Source organism: Mustela erminea, chromosome 7, assembly GCF_009829155.1.
Source record: "Mustela erminea isolate mMusErm1 chromosome 7, mMusErm1.Pri, whole genome shotgun sequence".
NCBI lineage: Eukaryota > Metazoa > Chordata > Mammalia > Carnivora > Mustelidae > Mustela > Mustela erminea.
In genome coordinates, this window is record NC_045620.1 from 92,359,764 (window position 1) to 92,377,790 (window position 18,027).

At 48.7% G+C, this 18,027-nt stretch overlaps 1 protein-coding gene across 1 annotated transcript in view; it reads left to right on the forward strand.

Annotated features, from left to right (window-relative positions):
• The window catches only part of HK2 (hexokinase 2), a 60,739-nt gene that overhangs the window by 26,749 nt on the left and 15,963 nt on the right, over positions 1-18,027 (forward strand). Inside the window, exons 3-7 of the mRNA XM_032352577.1 lie at positions 8,277-8,425; positions 13,414-13,533; positions 14,390-14,485; positions 15,359-15,458; positions 15,775-15,958. Coding sequence (XP_032208468.1) covers positions 8,277-8,425; positions 13,414-13,533; positions 14,390-14,485; positions 15,359-15,458; positions 15,775-15,958 — 649 coding nt within the window. The remainder of the gene's footprint in view (positions 1-8,276; positions 8,426-13,413; positions 13,534-14,389; positions 14,486-15,358; positions 15,459-15,774; positions 15,959-18,027) is intronic.

Sequence of the window (18,027 nt, forward strand, 5' to 3'; positions counted from 1 at the left end):
TTCCATAGAGCAGTAGTTTATTAAACATTTACACATAGCAGGCATTGTGCCAAACACCTTACATATTCATTGCATTGACTCTTGGCCAACACACACACGCATGTTTGTGTCCCTATTTGGTGGGCAGTGGAGGGGAGGTACTGGCTAGAGAGGTCATTACTATCTCCTCTAAACAGATGATGAAACCCGACATTTCTAGTAATTTACCTGACATTGTACAGCTAATATGTCCTGAAACAGGACTTGAACTCCTGGTGGGCCTGCCTGAAAATCTGAACACACCCAGCGGATTAAAACATGTTTTAATCCTTTGAAGAGTGGTTTCGCATCTGTGGGGGGAATGTAACACTTCTGTGACTGGAGCGTTTTTTGAGCTTAAGAAACACTTCTTCAGTATCAGAACCCCAGCATGATGCTTTCCGATGGTGTGTGTGTTGGGAGCTTTGGGGGTACGTAATGTGTTGGTTGTGTTCCAGCTCCCTTCTTTCGATTGGAGCAGCCTCTGTTTTTCTCTAGTTTTCCATTTTGGCATTTGGTATCCTATCGCTTAAGATGATTAGGAGACCAACGTCGTAGAAGATCGTAGAAGAGCCGATTACCCTGTTCTTTGACTGTACTAGACACACGCATTCACTGTGATTTGACACTTTTAATGACATGGAGTGACTTTATTTCTGAGCTATTGAGTGGAGACCTGCTTGCTTTGCCTTCTAATGGAGTAGCTGGGATCCTAGAGCTTAAAAAGAGGCCACCAGGTGTGGTAGTAGCTGTGGTGGTTCCAGGTACATGGGAAATACGGGCCTCAAAACCTGGGCCTGCCAAAGGTAGTTTTGCTGGCTTACCTGTCTAAGACATGCAGATTGCTCTTTTGAGTCCTTTTAATTGGAGTCTGGGCCATAAAGTCTTAGAGCAAGCATTCTCTTGGCTGTGTGCTAGCCTAGCAGGCACTTGAAAAGCAGAGCATAAACAAGCTCTCCAACCTAGAGCTACAGCGGGGAAGATTGGACTGTTCAGTGGAGTCATCTGGGGCCCCTGGAAATGTTCCTGCTGTGGTACAGCAGGCAGGAGCTAGTCCCTTTGGGGGCATTGAATTATTAAAGGGCCACATAGGAACTGGATGTGACAGTATGGGATGTGGGTCTTTGACCTATCTCAAAGTTCAAGGCTGCATGCCTCTGGCATTAGGTGATAAGAGGTGATGTCCTTTATGGCTGGATCTAGCAAGGTCCTGGGGTGACCAGCCATCCTGGTATGCCTGGGGTTCTCTCAGTTTTAGCACTGGAAGCTGCATGTCAGTCTTGGACAGACTTGGGTGACTGACCACTGTACATGGCCCCAGAACCCTGCTTGGCCCGACTATATCTCAACATCCTCCTCACTGGTGTCCCTAGTGCTAGACCCATGGTCCGCAGGGCTACCAAAGCCCTCTCGAAAACAAAGCTGACCCTGTGCATAAAATCCAGAGTCCTCAGCATTGGTATTTGCTACATGTGGTAGGAGCCTTACACTGTAGCCACTCCTGACGTGTCATTCCCTGAACATTCTGTGAACTTCCACACCCTTACCTGTGTCCCCTTTTCCCTGTCCGGCAACTTCATACCATCATTCGGACCTGGCTAGAACCTTTGCTTGTCCCAGCAGAGCAAGTCATTCCTTCTGTCACGGGCTTGTCACAGTGCATCTCACTGCTCCCCTTCTCACCTTCTGGTCAGGGACTGGGTTTGCGGATAGCACCCGATAGTGGAGAAGCTTTTAGTACCGTGTTCAGTGCTGCTCACTGTTGAAATAGCTGATTGCAGAATGGGAAGTATTTTGTTGGCAGGTCCTAGAATAGATTCTGGGTCTGACTCTTAAAATAGTGACTTTTAAAACTTTTTTTTTTTTTTTACCCCATTCCCAACTGTAAACAAAATGAAATCTTATATGGAACCCCATATCTAAGACAATAACAGTAAGGGAAAGATACAAACTTCGAAGTGTGGAGGTGGGAGGTGAGGCTGTGCCTTAACTGGCCTTCCTTAACCCATAAAGATCAGACCTTGCCACCTGCACTGGTCCCGAGAACCCTGGGAACACTGCCTAAAAGCCTCTTGTTCAAAGAGGGGTTTCTAGAGTATGTTCTGAAAAGGCTCTGGCTCCAACCCTGGACGGGCAGTTTGCTGCCCCTTCTGAACATAGTTGCCTTTGACAAAGGGCACTGCTGCTTAAAAATACAAAACCAGACGCAACCTGTTTGCAAGTCCAGCCCTGGTAGACACAGTGCTCCAAGGGCCTGATGGGAGGAACAGGTGGTGAGCTATTTTAATTAGTGACAAGTACCTAATGATGTAAAATAGATCCTGTTGGAAAATCCAGCTGGCCCTCACCTCTCCTTCCTCAAAAATTGCGCAGACCTTGCCAGGTGCAGGCCACCTCTGTTACTAACAATGCTGAAGTTATGGCCTGCTCGGGACCCATTCCTGAGGTCTCATCCAAGAACATGACGGTGACTGTCCTGTTCAGGCAGCTGGTCTGATGCATTACTAGTCCTCCACAGCCTCCCCCCCACCCCCCACCCAGACAGGTGAGTTCCCAGGGGAAACTGAAACCCTTTTATCTTGCTGACCTTAAGTGTTTGATAAGAGCCTCACTGAAAGTGGGCAGAATGGTAGTTCAGGGTGGGAAATGAGTCAGCGCACACACTCCGCCAGATGAGCAACTTGGATCTTGACTGTTGGGCAATTGGATGGAGGGCGGCACGACCAGATGCTCCCGTTGCCAGTTCTCATCACCGTGGGCTGGCAGTGCTGGCTCGAGTCCTTGCTTTCTTGTGGAAGAGCGTCGGTACCCCTTCTCTTACCTGGTTTTGGGGGGGATGCTTTTAATGAGGAGGACCTTTGCCGGAGAGGGCTTGGTGGGAACAGAGGTCCCATGTGATTGAGAGATGGCAGCGATTTGTAGCCATCAGTAAAGACTGTATCAACAAGCTTTAGAGGGTCCTGGGCTCCGGGGGGACGGGGGGTGGGGGAATGTCACCTCCATGCAGCGGGTGTGTGTCTGCTACCACCCACTAACGTTGGAGAGCCCTTCACCCTCCCGTAGACCTGGGGGAGGGAGGGACGGACTGCAGTTACTGATAAAGATTAGGGCATCTTGGCTTTCCTTTTCACCACTTTATTGCTTATGTGCCTCATTCTATGCCAGGCCCTCCTCAGCTTCCAGGAACAAGAGAGATGGGTGTGGTGCGGTGGGACAGGCACGGGCTTTGGGGTCAGATGGACGTGTGTTCATGAAACCCAGCAGTCACTTACCCCTTTGTGACCTTAAATCAAATGACTGAACTTTAAACCACAGTGTCACTTCCTCTGCCACCCAGGCCAGCTTGGAGGCTGCTGGTGACCTCTGGGCTTTATGCTCTTGGAGTTATTCATGAAGAATTCCTTATTTGAGGATTTACAACTTTCCCATGAGGAGCCTCCTTGCTCGTCAAGGAGAAAACTTTGCTGGAGAACCAGACCTGAACTTGGATCTTGAGTTCAGTTACTTGACCCGAGTCTCGGTTTTTTCGTCTGGAAAATGGCTATTATGATGCCCCATAGGGCTCCTGAAGATGGATGAGATAAAGCTTATAAACAAAGTGACCATCACTTAACAAATGTTTTTCTTCCGTTAAAATCCCCTACATGTCGGGCCCTCAAAAACTAAACCTCCCTCACACCTGCCTCTGTCTTTCCATTGTTTTATCACCACAGTAATCCAGATGCCAGTGTTGAAGTCTGAGTTCTGTCCCAGGGATGAGAGAGATGAAGACAGGGTGCTAGGCTTTGTTTTCCAAAGAAGTCCCATTAAAAAGTAGAAAATGGGAGCTGGTAGAGTACTTGCTTGGCATGTGAGAGGTAGCCGGACGGATGCCTACATCCTCTGCAGCTGAATTTTATGAAGGGAGGAGCCGGCCGCCTATCTGGGTCAATTTGCCCAAAATGGCGGCTGTGCAGTGAGCAGCTGGGTGTCCCTAGTGGGGTACCTTCCCCAAGGGAGAGGCAGGGCGGGAGTGGGGGCTTAAACAACAAAAAAGAAAATAGAAGATGAATTTGGTCTTTCCGATACACTTTCAAACTTTGCTTCCTTCACTTTAGCAGTGGTGGTAGCTACATTCAGGAGGAACTGGGGAGAGTTAGGAAAGATGGCAAGCTCATGTAATCCTTAGAATTTGTACAGATTTAACATAAAACCCAGAAACCATAAATATTTTGACAACATAAAAATTAAGTGTTTCTCTGCATGGCAAAAATACCACAAATAAAGTGAAAAGACAGACATGGGACTGGAAAAAATAATTGTAATTATACCACCAATAAAACTGTTTTCTTTAATATGCAAAGAGTTCTTTTAGGTTATTAAGAAAATAAGGAATATATATATTTTTTAAGAATTTTATTTATTTGCCAGAGAGAGAGAGCACAAGCGAAGAAGTCGGCTCCCCACCAAGCCTAAGGCAGACGCTTAACCAACTGAGCCACCCAGGTGTCCCTGAATGTATTTTTTAAAAAGGCAAAAGATGTGAATAGGAAATTTCACAGAACAAGGAATTCAAAAAGGCCAGTCAACAACAGATAATTCAAAATATATAACCTTACACAGTAGAAGGAAACCCAGTTTAAAAAATGAGATACCACATTGACCAAGGAGGTTGGCCAAGATTAATTGCCACATAACAAGAGACCTTGGTGAGAACAAAACTCAGACGTTGGTTTGTGTGGAAATCGTTGAGCACTTTTAGGCATGAACTTTTAAAAGGCAGTGTCTTCAAATTAAAAGCATACATTCTAAGAACCAGCAATTCCAATCCCTTTTCTCTGAGGGTATCTGTTAACAGCCTCTGTGTCTTTATAAAATAAATGTACCTAAGGACACCTGAGAAGCATTAATAATGATTACTTTTGGGGTATGGAGAAAAAGGATATTTGCTTTTAATTTTCCCCACTTTTGTATTGTTTGAGCTTCTTAAGAAATCAGATGTTTGTAGCAGGTGGTTTGTAGCCAGAGGCTACTTTTAGAAAGTTTAATTGCTTTCCAGACATGCTCAGCAGTGAAGGAGACCTTGCCTCTGGCCTGATGGTCTCATGTTATTAATCAGTTGGTACTCAGACATTTTGCTTAACAAATGAACCATCAGTGAGCAAATGCAATAGATGTTTTCTTAATGTGTTGCCTCAGATAGCAGCCATCATTCAGCAGAATGATCTCTCTGGATCTTCCTAGGTCCTCATGGCCATGTCACATGGCCTGTGCACTTTCTTAAGAAACCTACCATAAGCACGTTTTTCTGCCCCAGAGCCTTGCTCCCACCTGTCCAGTTTGGTAGTCCCAGGCCCATAAATGTGATGTTCCTTCACGCCCCATCACACACACCCATGCTGTCTGCCCTGGGCTTCTGGAATGTTCTGGAAAGTTCATAGTAGATGTGGGACTTGTGCCATGAGTAGGTGTAAGTGGGGATTGGAGGGGCTGAGGAGAACTACACGATCAACCAAAGGGGCATAGGAAGAGTGATGACAGCAGTCGTTTACTGACGGCTTACTGTGAGCCTTCATATTCACACACAGCATGTTCTGTATTTTGTGCCAGCCTCATGACCCCTGGGAGAAGTCCGTACTATGGGCCCTGTTCTACAGGGGAGGTGACGTGCTCCAAGGCCGCATAAGTAGTGAAGCAGCTGAGCTGGAATTCAGATCAAAACCTGTCTGCCTGTTGCTGAAGGCCCAGCTCTTCACCCCGGCTCTGCAGGGGCCTCTTGTGCACGGTGTGGGGCTGGGCACTAGAAGGATCTGTCCAGTGTCCGGGGTGGGGGAAGGGGGGTCACCTTCGTATTTGCTCTAGAAGTCATGGTGCTGGGTCTGCCTCAGAGATACTAGACCTGGAAGGAATCCAGCCCTAGGCTGTGGTAATTGTGATCGTGTGTGTTTGCAGAACGGGGGTGCCGGGGAGGAGGCATGCCAAGAGGAATGTCTGTTCCGGCAGAGTCTGAAAAGAAAGCAAGGGATGACATTCCTTCCTGGGAACGGAGGCTGGGCTGGCCTTGAGTCATGACCCCCGTGGCCGCCGATTCAGCGCATCGCCCGCGTCCTAGGCCCCAGAGTGCTGATGCAGGCAGTTCGTCTTTGATTTTCCTTTTCATCCCCCATGACAACCACCACATAGCTTTTCCTGCAGTCTGGCTGGGTTCCCACCACCAGGGGAGGCTCGGAACTGGAGTGCCTGGAAAAGTTGCCCATGGCCACGAGAAGGGCAGAATCACCCCCGGAGGGGTTGAGGGTGTCCCGGCTGTCGAGCACAGTGGGGTTGGGAGACTTTCCAGATGCCAGGGAGAGGACAGGAAATTAGTGCCCCTGAGGGGGAAATGCTGTAGTCACGGGGTGGGGGCGGGGGGCAGATGCCAATGGCTTTTCTTAGGTCTCTTCAGTCCCCGCTGGTGAGGGTGATGTTGCTTTTCAGCCCGAGAGGCAGCCCTAACAGAGAGCCCAGAGGACTCCAGTGTGGCACTGGGCCATGTGTGGATGCCTGGATGGAACGTTTCCTGAACCTACAGAGTATGCCCCAAACTAAGTTCTCGGGACTGTGTTGGGTAGTTGGGGCACATTCTCTAGCTTTTTGCCTCCCCACAACCACTTGAGTCATGATGCCCCCACTTCAGAGGTGAGATGGCCGAGCCTCAGGAACTTGCCACGGCCAGAACGTGGCCGGATAGCTGACAAGGTAACGTGGGCTCCAGACCCAGGCTGTGCGTGTTGGCTCCTGCCAGATGGGCACATGTGTAGAGGCAAGTCCCATGGAATCTTGGTTGAATGACATCCCTCTCCCCCAGGCTGCCCCTTCGGACTGTAGAGGCTGTGGGTAGTGCCCTCAGGGAGCTGGGTAGGAGTATTTTTTTCTCAGGGCCGAGCAGTTCCTGCTCCTCCCAGGGCCTGGGCACAGAAGGGACCCCTGTTGGCTCATTCCGGTCAGAGCGCACCGCTGCCCCACTAGCCCATGCTGCCTCACTTCAGTGGCCGGTCACCCGGTGGGAAATGGGCTGAGTGTTGGCAAACATGCCTGTACGTGAATTCCCCAGAAAGTAACACTGTATTTTTCAAGAAGATGTGCATCAGGGCCGTTGAAGAGGGTGGAGCCCCTGCTGGCAGAGGGAGGCTGCCGAGATGGTGCACCCACCTCCCCGAGCTGTCGCCGGCCCCTGCATCTCTTCAGCATTTCTATTCTGTGCCATACAGTGGAGCACGTCCCTGCAGCCAGCTGTATTATTGTGTAGAATCTGGACGTTTTCTGTCTACGCTGCTTGTTTCCTGGGGAGAAGGGACTGTGCCTTCCTGGTGGACACCTGAAGATCCTGACCCACTTGTGTTTGTGGAGTCTCCCTGTACCCCAGCTCTGGGGCCTGTCTGAGTGGAACAGCTGAGTGGCCTGACTCTTGCATACTTTTGGGTCAGCATTTTCTCACATTGTAATAAGCCTGGGATCTTTTGGGGGGGCACCTGGTTGGCCGATTTGCTAGGCCTCCTAAGTTACAGCTGATTGTATTCATTCACTTTATCATGTGACCCTCTTATCCTGCCACAGGACATTGCGATCACTGTATGCAGACATTAAAAGTAAATTTTGGGAGTACCTGGGTGGCTTAGTTGTTAAGCGTCTGCCTTTGGCTCAGGTCATGATCCCGGGATCCTGCATCGAGCTCCGCATCAGGCTCCCCACTCTGCAGGAAGCCTGGTTCTCCCTCTCCCACTCCCTTTGCTTGTGTTCTCTGTCTTGCTGTGTCTCTCTCTGTCAAACAAATAAAATCTTCAAAAGAAAAAAAAAAAAGTAAATTTTGTATGGGGACCCCGATTTGGCTGAAAGCCCAGAGGCCCACAGGCCTATAACAGTGTGCTGGGTGTCCTGGGAGCATGAAGAACAAAGCTGAGGTGTGACCTCCTGGGATAGGGCCTGGTAGGCCTCTTGAGCTTGATGGGGACTTGGCTGAAAGCCCCTGAAATAGTAGTTTGGTGAGAGGCTGGGTACCCCATACTTGGGTGTAAGACTGTGTCATTATTGTGTGAATTCTAAAAGTAATATAAAAGTGCTCAGCATGAAGAAAAAGGATCAGACCATACCTAAATGTCTGTGATAAAAAGTAAGACCCACTGGCTACCTATCACTGGGAGATGACCAGTGTTTATGGAGGGACTCGTGGGTTTTTAGTCTTGGGCTCTCTGAGGATCTTCTCTTTCCTGAACTCACAGCGGTCCCTCGTCTCTCTGCAGAACACGGAGAGTTCCTGGCTCTGGACCTCGGAGGGACAAACTTCCGTGTGCTTCGGGTAAGAGTAACAGACAATGGGCTCCAGAAGGTCGAGATGGAGAACCAGATCTATGCCATCCCCGAGGACCTCATGCGAGGCAGTGGCACCCAGGTAGGACGCTACCCCCAGAGTGGCTGCTTGGGCTCTGGGCCCCACAGGCGCAGACGCTGCTCTTCCTCTGGTCTGGAAGGAGGAGACCCTGTCTGAGGCCCAGATTCTCTGTCCTCTTCTCTGCCTGGTGATCCCTTTCTGTGCCTGGAGGTGGAGTGAGGCACCTGCATCAGGAGAGGTGCACACAGACTAAAGCGCGGAGAGCATGCGTGTGAGACCCCGGAGTCTGGATGGGCCGCGGTGGGTGGTGTTTTGATTGCCATGACTTTGGAGGTCTGCTTGCACGGGCTGGTAATTGATGAAAGCCTGCTGTCGGGAGGCCCAACGCACCCTACTGGACACTTGTGGTTGTTATTGGTGCCATCGAGTGGCGAGGCAGAACACACAGAGTCAGGTCTGCCCCTGTGGTCATTCTGTAGCCCTCTTGGTCTCACACTTGTTACCATCGCATCACAGGGCGATGGAACTTGGCCCTTTATCTTTATGGTTATTTGCTCTCTCTTCTTGCCTGTCTACGACAAAAGAGATTTTGTGCACAGGGATGGAAGCCTCTTGAGAAAACATCAAAATCTGGCTTTGGGGTATCCGCCCTAGCTGGTACTGGAGTGGGCACCGCATGCTTCCACATTGCTCCGAATCGTATTTCGTCATCCTCGTGTCCTGTGGCTTCTGGAGCATCTAAACAGTGAAAGGAGTGAATAAGAGAAGAAATGTGAAGTCCACATACTGAGAATCCTCTCAGTAGTAGCCAGGAGAAAAAGGAGAAAGGATGGAATTGGACTGTGATAATCTCCAAACATGTATTGAGCTCTTCCTGTGCGTGGGGCAGTGACCCTTACTGGGAATCAAAGTCCCCCGGCCTTTCTCCTCCTGGGCTTACAGCACAGTTGGACCGCAGGGGACACCAGCCCACCCTGCCCAGAAAGTAATTCACGCATTGGAGTGGATGAGGGACCGTCAGGAGCTGACCGTGATGCCCTGTTGTGTGACAGGCTGAGCAAAGGCTATGTGTACATTTCTTCTTCTTACCTGCCCCCCCCCCCCCCGGGCCCTATGAAGCTGAGTGCCTCTGTTAACGTACTTTACAGATGTCGAATTAGGTTTTGAAACCCTGAGTGAATGACTTGGCCTTAGATCATAGGGGTGGGAAGGGCAGAGTCACAACACAAAGCCACACTGAGGTGTTGTCCCAATTCTCCGGGGCTCCGTCCTGTTGGTAGGCTGTGTGATGTATGTGGTCCACGTGAGTGGTACTTCCTGGAATTAGGCAGTATGGGAGTCTTGGATCCCCCCCTGCTGATTTTCTTTCCAGCATATACTCAATGGAAGAGTGAATAGAGAACATGAAATCCAGTAAGATGCCCTCCCAGGGTGGTTACCTTTTAGACCTTAGGGTGTAGAAGGAGCAGAGCCTTCTTATTCCTGTTCTACTGTTCTTCCCACTCTACTGGACCCCCACTTCAGAAGGGAATTTCATAAATCTTTTTTTTTTTTTTTTTAAGATTTTATTTATTTATTTGACAGACAGAGATCACATGTAGGCAGAGAGGCAGGCAGAGAGAGAGAGAGAGAGAGGAGGAAGCAGACCCTCTGCAGAGCAGAGAGCCCGATGCAGGGCTCCATCCGAGGACCCTGAGATCATGACCTGAGCTGAAGGCGAGGCTTTAACCCGCTGAGCCACCCAGGTGCCCACAGAAGGGAATTTCAGATAATGAAGAGAATTTGTTGAGGGAGAAACTGCTGTTAGACTCTTTATTTGTCCCAGGGGACAGCTCTGAGGGGAAACCTGCTTTCCTTGTTTTCATGCTGGGGCTGGACAAATTTTAGCTCTATGGGGTTGGTCACTTAGCTCCAGTATCCACAAACAATGCTTTAGTACAAATTAAAAAAAAAAAAAAGACCCACTTGGAGGAAACTAAAGCTATTGTGATGGTTCAAAGACTTTGAATAAATGGAAAAATGCTATATAAAAATGAAACATGAAACTAGAAGAAAAGGGATGCCTGGGTGGCTCAGTCGGTTAAGCGTCTGCCTTCGGCTCAGGTCATGATCCCAGGGTCCTGGGATCAAGCCCCACTTTGGGCTCTCTGCTCAGCAGGGAGTCTGCTTCTCCCCTCTCCCTTTGCTCTTCTACCTACTTGTGCTCGCTCTCATTCTCTCTCTCTTTCAAATAAATAAATAATATTAAAAAAAAACTAGAAGAAAATATAGGTGTTTATTTCACTCGAAAGAATTGAAAGCATACTCTGCTTAAAAGCAGAAAACAGTTGGTCAAAAAACTGGAAGAAATTCATAGTGGCCGTTTTATTTTATTTTTTTAAAGATTTTATTTATTAGAGAGAGCATGAGCGGGTTGTAGGGGCAGAGGGAGAGGGAGAAGCAGACTCTGTGTTGAGCAGGGAGCCTGATGCGGGGCTCGGTCCCAGGACCCGGAGATCATGACCTGAGCCGAAGGCAGATGATCTACCAACAGCCTCTCAGGCGCCCCTATGGTGGTGGTTTTAATGGTGGAATTACTGGTGCTTCCCCCTCCATATTTTCCTTTTCTTTTGGATCATAGGTATCAATCTTTTAATTGGTGGAAAACAAATGGATTTTAAACATAACATTTAGTTAAGACCAAGACCAAATCACCAAGCCCTAAACTTGCAGAGATTTCTGAAGATCTGTGAACTTGGGCAGTGTGGGTCCCAGGATAAAATCTGTCTTCTAGCAAACGAACTTCCGCTTGAGAGCAGTGAATTTCAAATCATAATAGCAGCCACTTTGGATGTTTAAAGTGTATCTTCTGGGAAAGGGAGTGAGCATTCTCAGACCAATAAGGAAAAGGAAACCTTTTCTAACCTCATGAAATGGTGCCCTTTGAGCTTTTTTATGACAGGAAGGTGTTAGCTCTTTGTCCTGGTATCTTATCCTCAGATCATCAGCTAGTACAGGAGAAGATAATCTTCCAGTTAAGGGAGCAGATGGTCACCTCTTCCCTGCTTTTAAAGAGCTGTAGGTTCTTCTAACTGAGCACTGTCCCGGAGAACTTCTCACAGTGTATCTTCCCCTTGCAAATATGTTAGCCACTAGCTAGATAGTGGTGGCATTGAGCCCTTGAAATATGGCTGGTGTGACTGAGGAAGTGACTCTTACATTTTTAAGATTCTGAGTGATTAAGATCACCACAGGTGGCTAGTGGCTACTGTGTAAGTTGGTGGTACTTCACTGCCTCTCCTTGTTGGCAGCACAGTTGGAAAGGGAGCAGTGCCTCGGGGCTGGAGGAGGGAAACCATTTTGCCTTTCCCCCTTCTTACCTTCTTAAGCTCTTTCTCCCTTCATCTCTGATGACTGGCCTCCTCTCTTTGCAGAGCTTCTGCAACTTCCTGTTTTTACTATTTCTTCCTATTTTTACTATTTTATACTATTTTTACTAAAGATCATTTTGACATGACTACCAAGAAGGAAGTGCTAGGAATTGGGTTGTATTGTAATTTTGTCTCCTGTCTGCTTTCCAACAGACGGACAGAACTTGCTGAGTATCTGTCTAGAAACCTTATGTACATATTAAAATACTTGGCTTCTGCTCAGGGTAGTTGGCCCTTATGCATTGGTGATCCTGTTGGCGAGAAGAGCCTTTGGGTTGCCCCAGTCTTCGCTCTTGAGAATGTTTTGGTTCAGAGATGGAGAGTTTCAGCATCTTCTGAGGCTAATTTTGCACGTGGCCAGACAGGGTTATGATCAGTGCAGGAAATAATTAGAGCTGGCCCCCTTCTAGATGGGGGTGGCCTTGTCTTCCTGGATTGCTCCCAGGAAGCATATCTCAGACATCTGGGGAGCCAATGGGCCTCTCAGTCTACTCTACCATCCCCAACCTCTCAGTTCCTTTGTAAATGCAAATACTTTCATAGTTAGTGCAGTGGCTCTCAAAGCACTGCTTCAGGATCACCCGGAGGGCCCCACCCCTACAGCTTCTAATTCGGTGGGTTTGGGTTTGGCCCTAGAATTTACATTTGTAACATGATGGTGGTGATGTTTGTTGCCCCCTGGGAACCCATGGTTTAGTGAAATCTTCTTGCTTCTGTCTGGAGAGGAAAAGGTATGTTCTCATGCACCTTCCACCCCTTCCTTGGCTTTTAATTTTTGCCAACTGGTCAACCTGGCTCTTGGCATCTACTTGGTCTCTTTGGCCTCTGCTTACTTTTTGTACCAGAATGCCCTTTGCTTCATCCTGTAAGCATCTGGGGGGGTGGGGGTCATTGCCTCTCTTTGAGAATGCTGAGTAGGCAAGAAGGAAGCCATGGGACTGGAGGCCTTGGGGCTGATTGAAAGGCTGGGATAATTGTAAATACAGCTTTTTCTTAGGAGCTGTGGGTCCTGCTTGGCATGGTCACAGTTGTAAGGCTGCCCATCCACAAAACGCTGTTTATTCTTAGTGCTCTTCAGGGACTCACTTGATGTTTCATTTTGAAGTTAGAAAACAAAAGATAACTTCTTTGAAATGTTCATGGGAAATTACTTTTCCAGCATGGAGGAAAAATATAAGAGTTACTTCTAAGTTCATTCATAGAATGCTAACAGGGCTGCTGGAATCCTTCTTGGCAGTGAGATGGGCTGCCCCCAGTCAGCAGTGCACTCATGTCAAGGGGAGTTCTGTTCCAGGGTATGTGATGACTTCTGATCAGCTTTACCTATGATTTCCCCTGCCTCTCTCAGAGTTACTTTGATAGTGGTTTGGATAAACGGTTTGAGTGGAAGACAGTATTTAATAAGCACTAACTAGTGTTAAGCCCTTCTATGCATTGACTCATTTAATCCTTTGGTAACTCTGAGGGCAGGTGCAGTTATCTACCCCCATTTTACTGATGAGCAAATTTAAGACTTCAGAGGGGTAAATATCTTATACACATTCAACTAATTCCTTTCTGAGCTTAAAGTCTAGGTATGCTCTTAATCTCCATGCTGTTCTCCCTTCTCACTCATCTTGCCGTGTCGTGTGCTCTTAGCTGTTTGACCACATTGCGGAATGCCTGGCTAACTTCATGGATAAGCTACAAATCAAAGACAAGAAGCTCCCCTTGGGTTTTACTTTCTCATTCCCCTGCGTCCAAACGAAACTAGATGAGGTAAGATTGAGTTCTTCAGACGCTTCTGTTGCTTCATTGTCTGGGCTGGGAGGTCTGGGATGAACTTTGAGCCAGCTGCTTCTGTGGTTTTTAGAGGCGACTCTGATAGTTGCATGGACAAGGTCTGGGTATTGAGAGTTGTGTCTTGTGGGTGAGTGTGTGCAGGTGTGGGGGGCGTGGTGAAGAAGTATTTGGGAGGGTCTTCATCACCTGTCCTCAAAGGACAGTATGTATGCTATCCATATCCCTTGTAGGGGACAGTGAATAGGAAAGTATGAACTCCTTTGTTGGAGAATATCATGATACAGCTCCTTGGAAGAGCGATGACTGGGGAGTTCATGATGAGAGTCTCTTATTATGGCGTTTCTAAAGAGTGTTCTTCTCCTCACTTCTTGGAGGCAGTAGATCATGAAGGAATCATTCATTTAATCTTTCTGGGGCTTCGATGGGGGCCCCAATTTCTCTTTCCTAGGCTAGTCAGGAGGCAATCTGAATTAAAAAAAAAATTTTTTTTTTTAAGATTTTATTTATTTATTTATTTGTTTGTTTGTTTTATTTGTCAGAGCACAAGCAGGCAGGGTGGTAGGCAGAGGCAGAGAGAGGGGGAAGCAGGCTCCCCGCTCAGCAAGGAGCCCAATGTGGGACTCGATCCCAGCACCCTGGGATCATGACCTGAGCTGAAGGCAGCAGCTTAACCAACTGAGCCATCCAGGCGTCCCGCAGTATGAATATTTTTAAGCACGGTTGTAGGTTAGCTGAGCTCCGTGATTGAAGTCTCCACTTACTAACGGTTGTTTGAGTTGTATGGTCAGAGTTTGGTGAGGAATCAGTATTCATTCCTGGGTCCTTTTTTCAGAGTTTCCTGGTCTCCTGGACCAAGGGGTTCAAGTCCAGTGGTGTGGAAGGCAAAGACGTGGTTACTCTGATCCGGAAGGCCATCCAGAGGAGAGGGGTAAGTAGGGGAGGCAGAGGGATGGGGAGACAGGAGCATGGAGTCTGGAGGCTCTTTATATTCTTTTGGGTCTACTCCGAAATCTTTCCCAGTCTGTCCTCAAATGAACATAAAAACTTTTTTGTAGTCGTGAAGGAGAGATTTTCTTTTTCTTCCCTGCTAGGTTTACCCAATAATAATAACTTTTTCCCAGCTTTACTGAGATACAGTTGACATAGGGCAAAATTTAAGGCATGCCTCATAATGACTTGGCATCCATACACTGTGAAATGATTGCCACACACACTGCTGATCTTAATATGTAAGGAGATGCCTCTGGGGTCTTCAGATTATCATGGTGGATAATAACCAGTTGCCTTTTGCCTTTGGGGTCTTCAGATTAGCATGGTGGATAAATAATCTCAGCCTTGGTACAAGCAAAAAATCCTTCAGGTTTAAACCTGAAGAAGACCTGATTATCATTTTCAAATAAGAAAGTTGGCATAATGTTGGCATTAGGATGGAATGAGGCAGGGATCATGGCCTGGTCACAGGGAAGGAGGGAGAGAAAGAAAAGAAGAAGAAGAAGAGAAAGAGGGAGAAGGGGACAACAGTGGCAAGAGGGGTTCTTGTGAACGCAGTGATGTCAATAGACTTGACCGCAGGGCCGGTGGCCTCCGTGGAGAGGACAGGCAGGGTAGGGAGTGAGTCACTGCTGTCAGACTGGGATCTGGACCCGATTCCCAGCTCTAACCTTCTTTGGCGCCAAGTAGGGTTAGGAAGGGGTAGCCCTGAGGCACCCGAGCTGTGTGTCTTGCTGCTCTTTCTCTGCATCTTCACAACTGTGACCTTTCTGTGATGGTAGAGACCAGAGCCCCTCTTGCATCCCTGCAGGACTTTGATATTGACATCGTGGCCGTGGTGAATGATACAGTTGGGACCATGATGACCTGTGGTTACGATGACCAGAATTGCGAGATAGGTCTCATTGTAGGTGAGTGAGCACACTGGGTGTGGGGGCTGGTGCTGCCTGACGGATAGGGATGTGGGCTGGAGAGGGAGGAGGGCTCCATAGACTGCATGATTCTTTGTACTTCGTGTTAGAAGATGATGGTACAGTCACTGTGGAGGTGAGCCAGAACCTGTGGGTGGGGGTACTTGTGGATGGGATCATGTTGGGGTGCCTCAGGAGCCTGCACTGAGGAATCCCAGCCTCTCGAGGCAGGCTCAGGATGCTGGAATAAGAGGGAGATGGGTGCTGGGGAGAGGCCAGTGCAGGTGGATGCTTAGCAGTCCCTTGTCTCGGCCAGGCACGGGCAGCAATGCCTGCTACATGGAAGAGATGCGCCACATTGACATGGTGGAGGGCGACGAGGGGCGGATGTGTATCAACATGGAATGGGGGGCCTTTGGGGACGACGGCGCACTTGATGACTTCCGCACTGAGTTTGATCAGGAGATCGACATGGGCTCCCTGAACCCCGGGAAGCAACTGTGAGCAGCAACCCCTGTGTGCGGCGGGCTCGTCGGGGTGGGCTCAGGAACCAAGCAGGGGGCTGACCAGGGTGGGGGCGGGTGTGGCTATCACTATTGCTTTATAGTTTTATGTCCCCAAAAGGTTGCCAAGGCACCCCCTGGTGCCTTGAGTGGCGTTCCTCACATGTGTCCTCACTATAAATTGCTGAGAGGGCTCTATAATCCAGTAAACAAGTGGGCAAACCAGATTATAGGTAATAATTTGGTTCTGTCCTTCAGAGCCATCATTTTAGAAGGTCATTTCCTGAGTGTTGGCCCTGCTCTCTCCTCCACCCTCAATGTGTCTCTAGAAATAGTTTGTGAGAGACAGAAGAGAAGTCATCTTGGGATGGCCCAGCTTAGGGTCCCGGAAAGCTGTCTCCCTAGCTGCTGCCCCTACCCCTGCATAGGACTAGGCTATGACACTTGGCCTCCTCCACACGGGCTGAGGCTCTGACTCTAGAAGAGCCGCCTGTGAGCTGAGCTGGACCCAGCTGTAGGCAAACTCAAGGCCTCTGGAAAAGCTGGTTTAGGAGCCTCCTTGGCTGCTTCCCTGGACCTGTGGCCCAGCCAGGGTTCCTGGACGGACTGGACCAGGAGGGCCTCCAGTGTTTTGCACCCTGAATGTTATACTCTCCAGCCTGGCTAGACTTGACTTTAGGTACTTCTGATGGTTACAAAACATTATTTCGCTGTCATTATTACACACCAATGTTGGCCCAATGTCCCTATCAAAGATCTTGAAACAGGGATTGCTGTAAGCTCCGAATTACAAAATGTTTTGAGCAATTCAGGCCCCTTCTGGTCTTCTCGTTGCTACGACTATTGCAAGAAAGCTTCTGGCATTGATCTCTGCTCAGAGAGGAAAACCCAACTCTGTAAGCCAGCTCAGCAATGGGCTGTCTTTTTCTTTACAGGGAGAGAGTCCTTGCTGCTTCTAGGCATGGTTTATTTAAGTCAACAGCTTTTCCCACATGCCGAAGCACAAGTCCCCTTACTTGTAACTTTCAGAGAACACACTGGCTGTGTCCGCCATGGCTGGTGAAAATTTATGGGCTGAAAAGTCATTCATTCACTGTCTGCCTCCAAGAAGGAGGCACACCCAAGCCATTCAGAGGAGCTGTAGGCCCTTCGAAGTGTCTGCAGACAGAATTGCCAGCCCAGCCTTGGCAACACACCGCTGGCTCAGCCTGAGGCAGATCAAGGGCTGAGAGGACATAGACTGTGACGTGTCAGCCGTGGTAGCCCTGGAGTCACTGTTGGGCTCCAGGAGAAACCTTTACCCCCCTCTGGATGTATTTCTAGATAAATATTTACCTAAATGGTGACTGAAACGAAGTTTTGGTTAAGAAACTGGGGAATAGAAGCTTTTGTAACCACCCGCACTTCCAAGCCCCACGGGACCCGTCCCCTGGCTGTTTGGGAGAAGGTGGAGAGGAGAGGCAGACACACGAGTTGCTTACTGGGTAAAGCCCGGTGACCCCCCGCACCACCTGCCTGTGCTGGTGCTTGGACATTTTACATGCACCCTCTGCTCAAGCAAGTTGGCCAGCTCTACCCTGAGCTCCAGTCCTGACATACCTGGCCTTAGGTCTTGAACGAGTCTCTTCTGGAGGGCCTGGCTTCCTCTCTCGTAGAGTGTACCAGCCGACATCGTAATCCCTTCACCCCATCCCCCTGGGTTTCTTTGCTGAAGCCCAGCCTAGGTAGTGTCCACTGGCCCTGGGGGAGCCTCCTTTCTAGGCCCCATATCCTTAGGTACCAAGAAAGGGCCCTCTTGGCCACAAAGAATAGTGAAGATTCGGTTTCTCGGATCACACCCTTTGAGCCAGAAAGACTGGCTTCTAAAGAAAACAGCATCACCTAGTGTTGAAAAAATAAATTAACTGATACAGATAGCTCTCAGCCTGGGGACAGCCTTTCTAGAACTAATGCCTTTCTCTTGTCACCTGCCTGCTCAGAAACTGCCAACGTGTCCCACTCCCAGATTCCCAGGACCATCTGATGTTCAGAACTTCTTCTCGTCTGTCCCAGGCTGCCCTTCTAAT